The sequence below is a fragment of the Molothrus ater genome, chromosome 5, assembly GCF_012460135.2.
Source record: "Molothrus ater isolate BHLD 08-10-18 breed brown headed cowbird chromosome 5, BPBGC_Mater_1.1, whole genome shotgun sequence".
Classification (NCBI taxonomy): Eukaryota; Metazoa; Chordata; class Aves; order Passeriformes; family Icteridae; genus Molothrus; species Molothrus ater.
In genome coordinates, this window is record NC_050482.2 from 20,640,164 (window position 1) to 20,657,098 (window position 16,935).

Consider the following 16,935-nt stretch of genomic DNA (forward strand, 5'->3'; position numbering starts at 1 on the left):
GTGTCTCCTTCACATTTCAATCACATTGAGAAGCAAATTTTAATACTGTGCATTAAGAAAATCTGTCAAATTTTATGACATGTTTGGGAGAGATGTGTCACTGTCATCCTCTAGCTCTGTGCAGAAAAAGATGTAAGAGAATATGACACAAAACTTTGATCAGTATATGAATGAGGGACAAGAGCTCTACCCTGCTCCCATGGCTTTGGCAGCCAGTGGTCAAGGAAACTCAGACATGAGGCAATAGTGTGACCCTGGGTGAGGCTGCTGAGGAGAGCTTTGTGAGAAAGCTGTAAGAAATCTCCTTTAGGCTCCCCAAAGCTGTTTTAAGGTCTGATATTCCTTCTTTGCCCTTCCTGGAGTTGTTTCAGCCATGCCTGTGCCTTAAAAGAATCTAATGAAGATTCTGATCTCCCAGCTTGACTTCCTGGCTTGACCTCAGACTTGCCTTAGCACTGTCACTTGTCCAGCAATCTCTGGGATATGCTGACTTTGGCTGCTGCCACCAGACCTGCTCTGCTCTGCTTAATAGTGGGTTTGGTGGGACTTAGTGTCCCTGCTGTTTCAAAAGTTTCAAAAACCCATTTACCAAAAAATGTTCATGTGTTGCTCCTTCTAGCAGAACAATGGTTTCCAGCTCCTAAAATCTTCTAGCATGCTGGAGTTTGTTAGACAGATTTGGAAATTAGAAACCGAAAATATTCTGATTTTGAAAAAATCTTGCCTGGAAACCAGGCTACCTTTCCTACATGATGGCTATCTTTCTTTTTAAAGTTTGAGCTTTTACATCTTCTGTTCATTGCTGAAATGTTTATTTGAAATAAGCCACAGCTGGGGCCTTCTAAAGGTATATTCTATTAACAAATGGTTGCACACTTTCTTTGGCCTCCAGATAATGCTTTCTTTCATAGTTACTGATGTGTGCCTTTTCTCCACCTTTCTTTTTTTCTTCACATATTAAAATTTGTAAAAAAAGTATTAGTCTTAAAGAAGTGCACAAAAAGCACCCAAGTTTCAAGTTCTTTTCTTTAATGATTATGTTTCTTGAAAAATTCGAACACACTTTTTCTGTAGCACCTTGTAACTCAGAATCCAGTAGTATCCACTATCACTTTAATGGAAGTCAGTGACTTTGTGGTTCTGTATTCTTTAATGGCTATTAATCAGCAGGCTCTTGCTGAACAGTGATTATTCAAGAGGTTTTATTGCCTTTGTGGGTTTAATTCCTGTGTTTGAATAACTCAGGAAGTCACATTTCTCACGTAAGCAGCAACAAAAACCTCATCCAGAACTCAGAGTGTCTTCACACCATTTCAAATTTAAGAAAAAAATCAGCTCCATTTGAATATCATTAAAAACTGTACTGGTGATTGTGGTTATGACAGCTTGGTCTCCAGAACTGGATTTCTTGCCTTCCAAGTTACTTGTGCAGATAGTAGCTGTCACCAGCCCTGACATTAGCCTTCTGTGGAAGCTGACATTAGCTACTGTTGGGTTTGAATCAGAATGAATCCTGCTCAGAGAGTCATGGATGTGTTTTGCCTCTCTCCTGTGTCATCAATCCTCACAGAATGGCTATTTTCATGTGAAGCTTCTTATTATCTTCCCTGCCTCGGTCCTCTTCCCCCCACCACAATTAATTTTCTCTGTTTGCATTTAGTTAAAACACAGCAAACTTCAATTATCATTTATTTATCATATTCCCACCAAAAAGTCATTGTGGTACTCACTGTAAATATATGTAAAAGATACACCCTCAATGCCCTCAGAATGATGCTATAGAAAAGAAGTGGCTAGAAGAAATAGGGGGAGGCATCAGGTTACATTCAGGTTGGTGGCCAAGGTGGAAGCACCTTGGAGGTTTCTGTATCCTAGCTTTTTGACCTCAGCCTGCTTCTCCAGCTGCAAGATTCACACAAGAGTTCAGGCATCACCTGTGCCCTCAGGATATCACTTGGTTTAGTTTTGCTGAACTTTCTGTTAAGCTGCTGGAGAGGAAAAGTATAAATGCAGTTGGAAATTGGTCTATCTAACACTGATGATAACTCATGCATGGCTAATTTTCCTGATGGGAGTAAAGGAGGATTTCTGTTTTTAAATGGAATTTTGCTCACAGTTGAACATCAGGACATTGAGTCACCTATATGACTATATTCCTGATTTCTGAGATAGATCATTGAAACCACATCTCCTCCATCTTCTGTCATGGAAGGTTTTGAGAAAAAACAAATGCAAACATGAGATAATATATCCTGCCTAAGACCTGGCTGTTTTCCCAGTGCCATTTTGCAATTGTAAGAGACCTTTTCCATAAGAGAAGTTACAGGCTTGAGCGACTCATCGAGCATTGTCTAGTGCCGTGGTTTGCCTGGGGCAGACCTTTAACATAAACACAAGCAGTAACACACAGCAAAGATGATCATGGAAGCGCTGGTTGGACATATTTAAGCACTCTTGGAATTCCTCCTTCTAGCAATGATGTTTTAAGTGAGACAGCCCTGGGCAAAGCTGAGAAAGATGTTGTTTCTTTTAAGGAAAGCAGTTCAGACTAGCGTGAAATGGAGGATGGAAAAGGTCTGGTCGCTGTCCGGAGCCGGACGCGCGGCCGCGCTGCCCCCGCTCCGAGCCCGTCCCGCAGCCGAGCCGGCGCCGCGGGTGCAGTTGCGGGCAGCGCCCTCGAGGTGGCGCCGTCTGGCCGAGGCTGAGCGGGGCTCCCGGGCGGGCGGAGCGGCCGCGCCGGGGCTGCGCTCCCGCGGCTCCGCGGGCCCGGCCCGGGCGCTCCCGCCCGGCGGCGCGGGGCATTCCCGGGCAAGGGTCGTGTGCTGGGCAGAGCCTCTGGGAGCGGAGCAAACTTCCAGAGCCGTCCGGCGAGGTGCTCCCGGCGGTGTCCCTTAGCCTCCGGGATGGCCCTGGCCCCGCGCTGCCGAAACCTCCCTGGTGTCGGGGGATAAATGGGAACTGCGCCACCCGTCATCCGAGCTGCGAGCCAAAACCAGGGTCGGGACAAAGAGCGTCGGGAATCTTATCCTGTGTCATCGATCCCGTGGCGGGGGACACGACTCCGCCGCCCGCGAAAGGCGGGATGGGGATGGAGGCTCCGCACCCTGGGGGAGACCGCGTTAAACAGACCCGGCCCGCGCCGGTGATCCCCTCTGTGTCCCTGTCCTCGCTCCCGCTCCCCCGCTGCCACAGCCTCAGCCTTCACCGGCTTCCTCTGCTCAGAAATCCCGCGGCCGCGTCTGCCGGCACCGCGCCCCGGGCGGAGCGGCTGTGCCGGGGAGGGCGGTGCCGAGCGGGGGCGGGCGGGCCCGGAGCCGCAGCCGCGACCGGCTGGGGATTCACGTGGAGCCGCTCCGTGCCGTGCCGTGCCGTGCCGTGCCGTGCCGTGCCGTGCCGAGCCGCGCCGAGCCGTGCCGTGCCCTGTCCTGCCGCGGAGCGTCGCCTCCTTCAGCACCAAGAACAGCTACAAGTGTGGCTACGCGCCCGCCCCGCTGAGCCGAGCCGAGCCGTGCCCTGCCGCGCCCCGCCGCCCTGAGCCGTTCCGTGCCGTGCCCGTCCCGCCACAGCCGCGGTAAGGGCAGGCAGCGCCGTGCCGCTCCCACCGACGTCCGGGGGCTCCGAGCCGCGGGCTCCTGGCGCGGACCGCTCCGCCGGCGCGGGGGCCGGGCCGGGGGCGGGGGCTGAGGTATTTTCTTGCTTGGCTGTGAACGGCTCAGCCGGGCCGGTGCGTGTGTTCGCCGCTGCGACTGAGCGGCAAGGCAGCGGAGGGTTGGTATAGTCACGGGGGCTGAGCCACTGACCCCAAAAAGTTACCTTGTGGATTGTTTTTTTTAGTTGTTTTTGGTTTTTTAGGGTTGGGGAGGGGAAGTGAAGAAGGAGTCAGTGGAGCAAGTTCGGCTTGGCTGTTCGCGAGTGTTAAACAGCACGACTGAAACCGCTCTCCTGGATACCTGTCCCAGGCTGAGCTCTCGCATATTAAGCTGACGCTGCTGAGGGGAGCTGTCTGAGACGAGGCTGGTACAGAAATTACCTCATGCCATTCCCGATCGACACCGGGTATAATAATTCCAGGGACCTCCACAGTAACATGGATATGCAACTCTTTTCGATCAAGGTATTTGTGTATCTGTGTGTGTCGTCTTTAGTTCTTAATTTAAGCAGACAGGAGAAGACAAATAATGCGCGTTTTGCCTCAGTTAAGATTTTTGGGCTGGGAATCCCGGGCAATCCTCTCCGTCTGCTTCGTGGCTCCGGGAGATTTTTTTTTTTTTTTTTTTTGCGTTAATTATTTATCATTTTTATTGTCGATATCGTCCCCCAATCAGATCTAACGAAAGAGATCTCGGACACGGTGCCGTCACAGCAGCGAGCAAAAAGGGAGAATCTCGGAGCTCCCGAGCAGTGAGGTCTCCCCTCGGCCGTCTTAGCCGGGTCTTCTCCCACCCCCCGGGGGAGGGGGGTTCAGGGGTTCCCCCGCGCTCCCCGCCACCTTGTTCACGTTTCGCTGGCCAGGAGGGAAGAGGGGGCTTCCGCCGCTCGGGGGGCACGGGCCAGCCCTGCCCGCCGCCGCCAAGTTCTCTGGGGCCAGGGTCGGGCGAGGTGCCGGCCGCCCGCCCATACCTTGCCGGGTGGGCTCAGCTTCCTTGACTCCGCCGGGGACACCCCCGCGTCCCTGGGGACGGAAGAGGCAGGAGGTTCCCCGCCGAGCTCCGGAGGCTTCTTCCCAGGAGGAAGAAGGCGAGAGGCTGTACCGGCACCAGGCAAGGGCTTAACTGTCCTCGGCGTGGAGCAGCATCCTCAGCGCTGGCATGTGCTGATCGCAGGAATGCGAAATGTTGGCAGGTGGATGTATGACACGGTTAGAAAACCCAAACCAAACAAGCCAAACAACAGCAACAGCAACAAAAACCAGATAAATAAGAAAATGAAGAGCAAGAACCGTACAACACAACTCAAGTAGTAAAAACCAATCAGTGACCCAAAGTGTATGGAAATCCGGCGTTGGCGTTTTGGAGTTTGCAAGCTTCGGACCTCTGGGACCAGGGATTCATTAAAAGAGACTTAGGTTTGCATCGAGGGGGGAGCAGAAGCTCATTAAAGCTGACTAGTTGATGTAAGGAGAGGAAGGAATCACCGGCGGCTGGAAATAAAAGGCGCCGCTTGCTTTTGCATCGCCGCTGACGGAGGTGCAGCGCTCCCGGCCAGGGACCAGGGCTCGGAGGGGACCGGCGGAGCCCTGGCTCCAGCCGGGAAATCCGTATGTGCCCTCCGTCCCCCGCCCACGGGCCGCCTGGGCTGCGAGGCCGCGGCGGGAGGCAGCTCAAACCCGTCCTACGGCCGCTCGCTGGAGGGAGCGAGGCTGCGAGGAGAGCCGCGACGAGGCTGTGCCGGAATCCCTCCACAGCACACGCCAGCCGGGGTACGGATGAGCCTGGGAAGAGACAAAAATAATAATCGCTCGGCTAAGTAAAGTGGAGAACAATAGGGGGCTCCCTTCAAGGGAGAAGCGCAGCGGTGATGGGCGATGGTCGCGGAGTTGCGCGGGGAAGCCGGCTCGCCCAGCCCGGGGGCGCTCCCCGGGCCCCTCCGCTGGGCGGGGCCGGCCTGGCTGCGGTAGTCCTTCCTCGGGCCGGGAAAGGTGCCGGGCACGCCAAGAGCCGGGAAAGCAAGGAGGAGCGGCGCGGAAAGCCGGTGCGTGGCCGGCTGCTGGCTCCGCCGGTGTGCGCCGGCGGCGGGGCAGGGAGCGGCGGCAGGCGCGGGGTGCTGAGGGGTGCTGAGCAGAGTGCCAGGCGCGGTGCTGAGCGCGGTGCCGAGCGGGGTGGGTGCCGAGTGCGCGGGTGCGGTGCAGGGTCCGCGGAGTTCGCTGCGGTGTGCCGTGCGGAGGCGCGGGTGCGGTTCGCGGAGCGCTGTGCGGAACGCACGGGCGCGCCATGCGCCGGATACGGAGAGCGGGGTATGGAGAGCGGGATGCGGAGCGATGCTCGCCTGGGGCACTCACCCGGGGGACCCGCCCGCTCGCCGGGGCCGTCGCCGGGGTCGGGAGTGCACACAGTGGGGGACTTTCCTGCCGGGTGCCCCGGGACGATTTCGGCGTATGGCTGCGTTTTTGGGGGCAAAGTCGCTCTTGCAGAGCACCGGACTGCACCAGCCGCGCCTGCTCTGAGCACAGCTGTGCGGACTGGGGAGTGGGAGTCCGGTGGGAAGAGGGTCAAATGAAAGCAGAAACAACAGAGAAAACTCTACTAGGATGCCTGGGAAAATCTTGATCATCATTTGCTAGACCAGAGCTGAAGCCTTTCTCTGAAGATGTTAATACTGACGAGGTTCATTGAAAGTCCAACCAAGGGCAGAGGAAAATGCTCAATGTAGTTTTCTTTTTAAAAATTGTAGCCTCCCCTTAGTCTCAACCCAGCAGAAGGACCTGTGTTGGATTTTCACAGGGTAGCTTGTTTGGTAAATGGATATTTGCAGGGTAGGTGTTGTGGGGTATTTGAAAAGGGGCTGATCAGGCTGAGTGTAGACATCAGACTGCACAGGGAAGAAATAGTTCCTGTAAACGAGATGCTGAGAGTGATTCGCCTTGAAGTCCTGATTATTGTGGAAAGGTTACCTCTGTGGCAGGGGCGCAGCAAACCATTACAGAAGAGCCGAGGTAGATAAGACTACTTACATCAGTGAAGAATTCTCTTGCAAGTTAGGAGTTGCGATGTCAAGGCCAAAGGTTTTCCAAATTCTCTTTTGTTGTCAGCAAAACCCATTAATCTTCTATATGTGTCAGGCTACTGTGTGCAGGTGGCAACTCTTTACCTGTTCTGTGTGGAAATTCAGCTATTTGCTCATTGAGGAATGCTGTACAGGAGAAAGAAGCAACTTTGTTAACATTGAAATGAATGTTAACAAGTGAATTCTCTCATAGGTTCAGAGGTGTCAGTAGTAAAACATCAAAATAATCAAATTTGTGGGTTTTTTTCCTCCTCAGAACTTAATAATGGAATTTGCCATTGTTTTGTTTTCATTCAGTAAAACCAGATCAGTTTTGTATTGACTGGGCAATCTGATATTTTGTGAATGGGTTTTCACTCTAGAACTTCTTGTATCCTAATTCACAGAATATTTGCTTTATTTTATCTTGGTACTGCTCCAGCCATGCTTTAAATACAATAAGAGATTAGTTTTTTTGGCTCAAACAAAATTTTAAACATTTTTTCTGAGATATTTTTTCTCCTCACTTATAGTTTATTTTGTCCCTCAGTAAAGGGTTCATGTATGTCTGTCTAGCAATGTCGGCTGTAAAATGTCCATCCTGCCTATGCTCTAGAGAGTACTGCTTGCTCCTGCTGCTGTCTGTAATTGTGAGATTTTAAAAACTGTATTTCCTGATGAACATATTGACTCTTTCTACATGTTTTCAGTGAAAGCTTCAGTGCCAGCTGAAGAGTCTCTTTCAGGAGCCTTCCTAACAAAATAGAAACATTTCCTATATTTATTTAAGTATTTATCTGTCACTCAACCCATTATTTAGACCTTTTCATTAACATAAAGAGTTTCCATAATGAGCCTGTCTTTTAGTGCAATAAGTCTGTGGTTGGAGTAATGACTGGTCTGGGTTCATTCTGATGCACTGGTTCTGACAGTCTGTTACAAAAATCACAACCTTGAGTACCAAATATCTGATAAAACTGAATGATTTTATGAAGGAAGTAATTTCAGAACCAGACACTACATGCACAAGTTTCCATCTTCCCTGTCTTGCAGTACTCCGCCTCCTTAGGTTTAAAAATAAATGCATATTCTAGCAGAACAAGTGGAGGTTTGTGCTGAAATACTGACTTTAAAAATAGCAATATGTTCTGATAATGCCAGATATTTTTAATGAAATAAACCCAAGAGAAGCATGTATTACAAGGTGACTGGAAGAGACGCTTTGTGGTGCACTTACTCTCGGGCTGTGCAGGGGAAATATATGAATTTCTTCTCTGAACTCAAGTTTCTAGTGAACACCAGCTACTACAGTGGGGAACCTGGTAAATCAAGAATATATTTGCATTAATTCAAACTTTTATGGTCTTTTGGAAAAGGACAGCATTTTACTTCAAATGAAATCTCTGCACATGAGAAAAGTTCATTCAGGCTTTATAGCCCAGAGGCCCGTGCTTTTTCACTAAAATTCATTGATAAAAATGGAATTAATTTAGATCATATGCTTTCTGCTTAGCTACACAGACTTGAAATGTTCTGTAAAAGGTAATGTTAATCAATATATAAAAAGCAGTGTGCCATGAATAAATTAGGCAGTATAATAGAAGCTTTTATTTCTTAGGTAACATTAAAAAAAGACTAAAAGGTCTTAAATTTTTAAAAAGAACACTTTAAAATTTTATTTCTGTTTTATAGACAAGCAGTGGACACTTACAGCTAAGAAACATGCTTCTTCAGGAAACCATGCAAGCTGAGGCAAAGCAATTAATGCTTATGAAGGCTATAATGTTGAAAAATGCTAATTGCCAATTCATTTGATTTTCAGTCAGTTCCAGATAAAGTATTAGACTGACGATCTTTGGCTCACTGTAGCTTCTCTGTTGTTGTTAGAATTTAGGTTGCAATAGCTGAATCCATCACTATTTGTTGCATGAAGACTGACACTTGCTTTAATTTCTGGGCATTTTTTGGCTGTGAGGAATTAACCTGCGGCTGAGAAAAGGGAAAAAGCAGCATTTCTTTCCTTCAGGAATATTTTCCCTTTGTCAGTGGTGCTTTCTTGTTCTCCATATAGTGTTAAATAAGAATAGTCTTATCTTTTATTGCCTTAGTGAATTTCTCCCTGTCTGGTTTGTACATACGTGCATGGACCACTGAGTTCATTGTGGAACCATAAAGCAAATTACCTCCATACCTATTTTAGGGCTACTCTTTACTATTTTGAACCCATAACTGTTTTTTTTCTAGTAAGGCAATTGAAACAACAGATAACTGTGGCTAGTTAGTAGTTCAATCTTTTCTCTGTAGTGTGGACCATATGAGAAATACCCCATGGGCCTGGATCAAATTGCACTGTAGTGTGAGTCAAGTTGTTCAGTTTGTGAATGACTCTGAGTTTGGCTCACAGGGCTGGAGCCCAGGCACCTTTGTAACCTGTGTGTCTAAAAAGAGCCAAGGGAGAATGATGGGATTATCACAAAAAACAGCACGGATTTTGTGTCGCTTGGATTGAACTCTGAGCCAAATTCAAGCAAAACTAAATGTCAAGAGGTGCAGTGATTTTATTCATACCCGTCAAATGTTTCATTTCCAACTGTTCGTTTTCACGGTGAGATAGTTTCACATTCAGTAAAAGACTTTCCATTGTGAATCTTCTTCTCAGGTCTTCAAATAGCCATCATTTGAAGACTACTTCAACTTTTGTGAGCTTAGTGTTATCATGGAAGGAAATAATGTAACAAAATTAGTGTAAGAAGAGGATTATCAATTTAAAGCATTATCAAAGTGCATTTTGAGTTTTGTTACCACATGATATATAAAAGTTTTGTGGTTTTGTCTGTATTTGTCTTCCAGTGTGACCATGTTTTTGGTAGTAACCAGTCAGATCACTAAGGAAAAATTAGATATTTACAGATGGCCCTGATGCCTGGATTTTCTGTACAGGCAGTGATATAGACACTTGTTCAGTGTGATCAATTCCATTGTAAGTAAAACTTTTCATAGAAAAAAGGATAAGGTAAATTGTACCCTAGGATGTCCACTGCTCTCCATAGCCTGTAACAGGTGTATTGAGAGACTGGTTCAGATGCAATAGCCCACAGTGTGCCTATCTAGTACCAGGTAAAATTACTTCTCGCTTTCTTCTCCTCAGAGGTTTAAAAATTTATTCAGGCACGTATAATTTTGTTAAGAATTGAAATAAATAAGTGCCTTTACTTGAGAATTAAAGTGTGGGCAATTTGGAGATATTTATAACAGTCAGTCAGGTGTTTAGATATGTAGGCTGAAATCCTCATCTCGTTAAAATCAGCGGGATCCCTCCAAATGTCAGTGCAGGCACAACATTGTTCCTATTTAATGTGGTCCAAATGCAAGCAGAGAATAGAGAAAATAGACCTTGTTAATGTTAAACCTCAGCTCAAGTCAAATGTTGGAAAAGAAACGTTGGATGTTCAGCTGGTTTCCTAACATAATATGTTGTGTTCTTTTTACTTGAGAAATCAGCTACCTTTTCATAAAAGTAATTTAGTGTTAGACATTATCTTGAAGGAGATTTAGATATGTAGTTAGGCCCCCCTCAAAGTGAATTCCATTGGAGAAATAATCAGTCTCACATCCAAATGAATTGAATGTGCTTGTACTGCATTGGGTGAAGGGTGTACTTAAATTCAGGCGCCCTGATTACTCCATTGTCATAAATGAGACCTCTCCAGGAGTGAGAGTGTAAGTGGTTATTGCACTTCTGTAGGCTGGAGCAGCATAATAAAGTTGAACAGAATAATGCAGCAAAACAGAAAATACAGTGTGTTATGGATCAGGTCTGTTTCTGGGTGCCATGCAACATGAAGGTAAATATGAATTACTGCTCAGAATTTGAACACCAAGCTAAGTTTAATTCCCCTGATTCGGCTCTTGCTCTGCTGGCATCATCAATTTCCTAGCTTATAGTACAGTGCAGCCAGGTGTTCAAATTCACTGAAGGCCAAGATTTGCTAAGTTAAAGAACATTGAAAGTAAAACCTAGGTGATGTAACTGCTATTCAAAAGTAAATACACTGTGTGACAGGTATAAAACTGCTGAAGTAAATGGTATTTCTCACTGTTGCTAATTTTTTTTTTTTTTTTGCAGAAGTACCTCAGCTGTAGGGCAAAATACAAGGACATAAGCTACTGACCTCCTTTTAGCATCAGGACTAGACATACTACCCTACTCCTCACCATCAATTAAGAGCAATTGAAAAACCACCTCAGAAAAGCTGGTCAACCCGTTCCATCAGTGGACATCTTTTGTAAAACACATTTTATGTACTTCTGCTGAGATCTTTTTTTCTACCTACCCACCGCATGGTTCTATATTACTTATTGGGCACTGATGGTAGCCTCCAGAAAGTGCAGCTTCAAATGGTCAGCCTCATCTTTTAGCAAGAAGAAAACCTGGATACTGGATAGCAACAACGTCTTCAGAGAAAATGGTATACGAAGGCAAACGATTGGTTTCCTGCCATTGTTTCTTCCTGTTAACAGCCAAGTTCTACTGGATACTCACTCTGATGCAAAGGACTCACGGCCAGGAGTATGCCCACTCCATTCGCCTGGATGGGGACATCATCTTGGGAGGACTGTTCCCCGTTCATGCAAAAGGGGATAGAGGGGTGCCTTGTGGGGAGCTCAAGAAGGAGAAGGGGATCCACAGGCTGGAGGCAATGCTGTATGCAGTTGATCAAATTAATAAAGACCCTGATCTTCTTGCCAATATCACCTTGGGTGTCCGTATCCTTGATACGTGTTCCAGGGACACTTATGCATTGGAGCAATCCTTAACATTTGTGCAAGCATTGATAGAAAAAGATGGTTCAGACGTCAAGTGTGCAAATGGTGACCCACCTATTTTCACTAAACCAGACAAGATATCAGGTGTGATTGGTGCTGCAGCAAGTTCTGTGTCCATTATGGTTGCAAATATTTTAAGACTCTTTAAGGTAAGTAACATTTTCTGTTTTTTTTTTTTTTTAAATTTCAAGAACAATGAAATAAGTGAAGTGGTTGTGTTGTCATACCTTCAAAAAAGAGTCGACGCTTTTCACATTCAAAAATCTGAAATTGTTTGCCCTTTCAAAGCAGAGGGGGAAAAATACCTAAAAGCAGTGTTTGCAGACTCTATTTTAAGGCACCAAGCACTTCTCTTAAAGTTCTGAGCATCTGTGCACATTTTAACTCTTTAAGAATTTGTTTCTTTACTTTTATACTACTCAAATTTGGTCCATGTTAAGCATTTATGCTCATCAAGACTGGGTTAGGATTAATTTCCCAAATTTCCAGGAGAATGAAAAATAAGATTTTAACACAAATAAATTTTTTGGAGGACCAGATTATTTATTTACATAGAAAGATATGCCAGTAATAATCTAGTGCTACTGATGTGCATGTCTAGCCAAATGAAATGTACTGTAAAATCTTTGATTTTCTTGAAATTTTACCTCTTTTTTTACCTATTTTCTGCTAGGTGATATTTTTTACAGACTTTTTTATCACCTTGTGAGAGATTATTTTTAGGCAACAGTTCTAGTGGCATTTGTTTCCAAATACTTTATGAAGCTCAGACATTCTAGATAATGGAAAAGTAAACCTGCCACTTGTAAATTTGCTAAGTTAAATGGGAAGATGAACACATTCTAATCAATCAACTTGGATGGAAATGATCAGGCAGCAGATATTTAACTTTTAATCCTTTGTAATGGCAAGCAGATGATGGTAAGTTGAGTACTTTTTTCTATGTGCAGAACAATTGTAACTTATGTCTGAATCTATTACTGTCCTACCACCCACTGTTCCTTTCATCCATTCAGAAATCTTGCCTTATTTCATACAACTTTACAATCACCAAAACCCACTTAAAGACCATTTCTTTGACTTTGGTGCAGAAGATTCTGGTATTGTTTAATATTACTGTTATGTATTTTGAAAAGTGTTGCACTTGTTTCCTAATTGTTGTAACTGAGATTGATTAGTAGTAGAGAAAGATTGGCCTTTTTTTTATGGTTTCTCAGCAAAGTGCATTTCAGTCATTTGAATGGAGATTTTAGTCTTTCCTTTTGGTTCTCCCTCAAAGGAAATAATGATGGATTTACAGTTCAGTGGAGGAGCAAAGTGACTGCTGAGTTGTGGTCACGTGTTCCTTTCAGTCTCAAAACTGATGCTCAGCTGCAGTTAGAGAAGTTTGAGAGTACAGGACTAGTTCTAGCCCAGTGTTTTACTTGTGAAAATCAAGTACACAAAACTGAGCCAGGACTTAAAAATGTTCTATATGGAGAGCACCTCTGGAGCTGTGCCTGGTGGAGAGGTTTATCTGTCCTGGGAATCATCAGGCATGTTGCAGAAGGTGTCTATTTTTCAGTTCACATCCTTTTTTGAAGTTGTGTTGTCCTATTAAATAATGCATATTTATGAAATAATGATAGATGGAATAGTCACTTTAATACCCATTCTAATGCAGGGCCAAGTAGACTACAACTTAGACCCAGTTTTTGAGTTGAATAGGGTTCTATAGACTTATTTAAGAAACTAAGCCTGGTAAGACCTGCATTAACTGTGAATTAAGAGCAGCAAGAAAGAAAGAGGCCTATGAATTGTCTAAGATAGCAGCAATTTGTCTTCTGAAACCTTGACAGCTACCTCCTGATTTACATTATGCAATAAGATTGCAAATAACATTCTACTGCAGTCTTAATCAATAGAGGGTCATGTGATATCCCCTCTGGGGAAAGATCTTATTTACCCATTTAATTGATGTAACACAGCTGCTGGCAAAAGGAGGAGACATCTCTTTTAGTTTTAAATATAGATCCTGCACAAATATTCTTAATAATGTAAAAAAATGATAAATTATACCCTTTAATGTCTGATGATGGACCAGCATCAGAAATGTGAAATCTGTTTTTACATTTTCTCTCAGAAGTGAATCTCTTCATGAGTAAAGGCTTCTGGGTAAGGCTTTGGGCTAGAAGCTCGGTAGAAACCACTCACAATCGTTATAGTCAAGAGGATTAGGAAATTAAGGGTCGTTTTTCAGAAACTTGGATGTATAATCCAATTTGGGTTGTATTCAGACCAAAGACATAGGCTGAAATTCTCAGCTGATGCATCCCCACAACTTTGTGGCTGAGGATCTGGACCTGGGCCAGTGCTCATAGAGCCTCCAGACATGAAATTGTGTTTATCTTGGTATGTGTTGAGGTGGGACCCTCAGCTGGGGTAAATGTCTGTGCTTGCATTGAAATCAGCAATCACCATCATGCAAATGCCTATTTCCATTTTATCCAGGGTGAGTGTGATTCATCCATATTTCTGTTTAACAGTGCTATTTTGTAATTTGAAGTTCAGTGTTGCTTTAATACCTGCTCTGAAGTTCCTAAATGTCAGGACTACATATTTTTGAGAACATTGTTATCTGGCAAAATTTTAATTTGTAATGAAATTGTGAGAAGCATATTATAACTCTCAATGTGAATACACAAAGATAGTCTAAGAAGTGCTACTCTCAGCAGCTTGAACTTTTATGCTGCTATTTTTCTTTTTCTTGCAATTTTTTTTTCTTTCTTTTATCGATTTTATGACAGAAAACATACAGGTCAATAGTTCTATCTGATGATCTGGTGGATAGCACAAACTGATAGTAAATGTATTCTTTTATCTAAGTGTTTCCATGAGAAGAGGGGAGGGAGGCCACCACAGAAAATGACCCCTATCTATAGCCTTTCTCCTGATCAAATGGCTTGCCTTGAATTCGTCTCTCTCCTTTTTTGTTCTGTGAATTTTGAGGTGTCTTGCTGCTTAACAGGTGATTTTCCATTGGTCTTACCCTTAGTAGGGCCAAAAGATTAAGGCACAAATTAGGACAGACTAAATTTCACCCACTGATGATTTTAGACTTTCCAGAGGCACTTTACATACAGGAAACACTGGAGCATAGAATTGTGTGAAAGTCGACCTGTTATTTCTTGATTGCTTTAATGATGTTCATTTTTCCATAATTTTAAGTTGTTTTTGTCAGGAAACATCAGGAGTGGTCTGCTTCACAAAGAAAACAGAGACAAGGGATCTTAGATTGGTAGGATCTATTGAGGAGCTGGCTGTCTCAGTTAGGCAGCTCTCACTATCACAAAGGAAACCTTGCTATTGACTCAATCTGTCAAAATATTACTCTTGCATCCTTCCTTGTATTTGTTTTAAAGACATTCTGTCTTCCTGTAGGGTGCTTAGGCATGACTAGATGGGAACTTTTATCTGTTTTGTGTGACACTTAGGAGTATCTGGGTTGTTTCCCAGGCCCCCCAAACTTGGCCTGGAGGAAACAAGAGACTGTGTATCTTAGCTCACTTCATGTGTTATGTTCCCTGTATTCAAAGCTTCTACTTCTTTAATGTCTGAATAACTTATGTCAATGGTTAAAATCTGCTGGGAAAATATAGGCGTTTGTTGATGCTTGTGTCCTCACATCCAAACCCCACATACTATTTCTGAGCTCCTTGGTACACTCCATCTGTCACCTTCACACATCTTCTAGCCAGTGTCACACTAGGAGCAGCTAGGGAAGATGGTTTGCATGCAAATTGAGATGGGTGGACGGTATGCTTGATGAATTGTGATCTCAAGCTTTTATGTATATATTTATGTACATGTGTATAAGGCCAAATATTCATCAACAGCTTTATTCCTTCCTTGCCTTACTTTGCCTTGCCTGGCCTTTCCTTGTCTCACCTTCTATTTCCACCAGTTTCCCAAGGCTAAATTACTTATTTCCTCTGTTTGGTCAAATTTCCTTTTTGCTGCAGAGCTGTAATCCACTTTAATAGGTGCTGTCTGAGGGAGGGGACTAATATTCACTTCATGCACATTTGCCTTATGCATTTCATACACGTTTACCTCTATAGAAGTACAAGTACAAATGACATTACGGAGTAACACTTTCAACTTTATGGCAACCATCCAAAATGCAAGGGAGAATGTCTTTCAGTAAATCTAGAAGTGAATATATTAGTTCCTGTAGCATTTTGCCTATCCACTTTGATTGTTTCATTGCCTCATTTTGGGTTTTAGTGCATATCTTTGCCTGGTAGCTGTGCACAGCTACTAGGGCTATACTTGGATGATGCTATTTTTATGCTCAGTTCCAGGTCTTTTTATGTTTGGCTGCCATTTGGCACTTTTGCTGCCTTGTGTTCTAGACCTGCACAGAGCAGCAGACAACAGGCCTCCCAGAAATGAGGGCATTACCACAGTACAGAGGCTTATCTCACTGAACTTCATAAATGCTGGGCTTTGAATTTAAATTGTGGCAGTGGAGTGCATCTAATGAAAAGGAATATGATGTAAATAAAATGTGATAACATTTTACCACCTAATTTCAGATACCACAAACATTTTTGTGAGGCAACCTGAGGCATACACAGGTTCTGGTCTAGACTCTATATCTACAGAAATATTTGCACCTCATGAGCATCACAGACTTCAAAAGATCTAGGAAGATACAGGAGTCAGTCTGTTCCATGTGTGACTGCAGGCCCTTTCCATAATGGAAAAGCTGTATTATCTACTTTAAAGAAGTAAAGAACAGGCTCAAGAATTTTACCCAACATATTGGTATTCATTAATAAAAAAATGTGCTGCACTGATTAAAATATATCCATTTTCTGTTCACTGTGTCCTGCTACATCTGTCAATATTTTCCACTGCATACCATTTGAAATGTGTAATAGGATGATTTTTTTTCCTGGTGGTTAAAACATATGTGGAAGATTTTTTGTGAAGTGTGAAGAAAAATTATTATATGTAGGGAGAAGATGACTAAAACATTTTGAAATAGGTATTAAGATGAACATATTTATTGTACTTTAGTTCTGGATAATATTCACACTTTCTGAATAATTTTTAACTATAAAAGAAACCAATACATCTAATTTAATTTTACAATGCTTTTTTTGTAGCTTAGAACATGCATGTATCTGTTTAGTGCCTGAGCAACTTGTCTTGTTATTGGCTGAAAAATATCTTTATTGTAATTATATTTTTTTTCATAATTGAACTTGTTTTACATAGAAGAAAAGTTCATCTCTCTTTATATTTCCATGGCAGTAGACACTTGATTATGCAGAAAACCCCTTTTAACACAACCATGATTCTCTGTCATTATCAGGTTAAATGTGTGTGGTCAAGAGAGGCAAATACCAGGTCAACACC

At 43.9% G+C, this 16,935-nt stretch overlaps 1 protein-coding gene across 6 annotated transcripts in view; it reads left to right on the top strand.

Moving 5' to 3' along the window:
* Window positions 1–3,359: 3,359 nt before the first annotated feature.
* GRM8 (glutamate metabotropic receptor 8) overlaps window positions 3,360–16,935 on the top strand; it is a 315,303-nt gene continuing 301,727 nt past the window's right edge. For 2 of the 6 annotated variants that reach the window (XM_036400684.2, XM_036400679.2), the window contains exons 1-3: window positions 3,360–3,571; window positions 3,853–4,114; window positions 10,829–11,678. In XM_036400684.2, the coding sequence (XP_036256577.1) occupies window positions 11,169–11,678 (510 nt within the window). In that variant the 5' untranslated portion in view covers window positions 3,360–3,571; window positions 3,853–4,114; window positions 10,829–11,168. Of the gene's footprint in view, window positions 3,572–3,852; window positions 4,115–4,588; window positions 5,420–5,525; window positions 5,692–10,828; window positions 11,679–16,935 lie in introns of those variants that run through there. The other 4 variants (XM_036400680.2, XM_036400683.2, XM_036400682.2 and 1 more) reach the window with 4 other exon arrangements.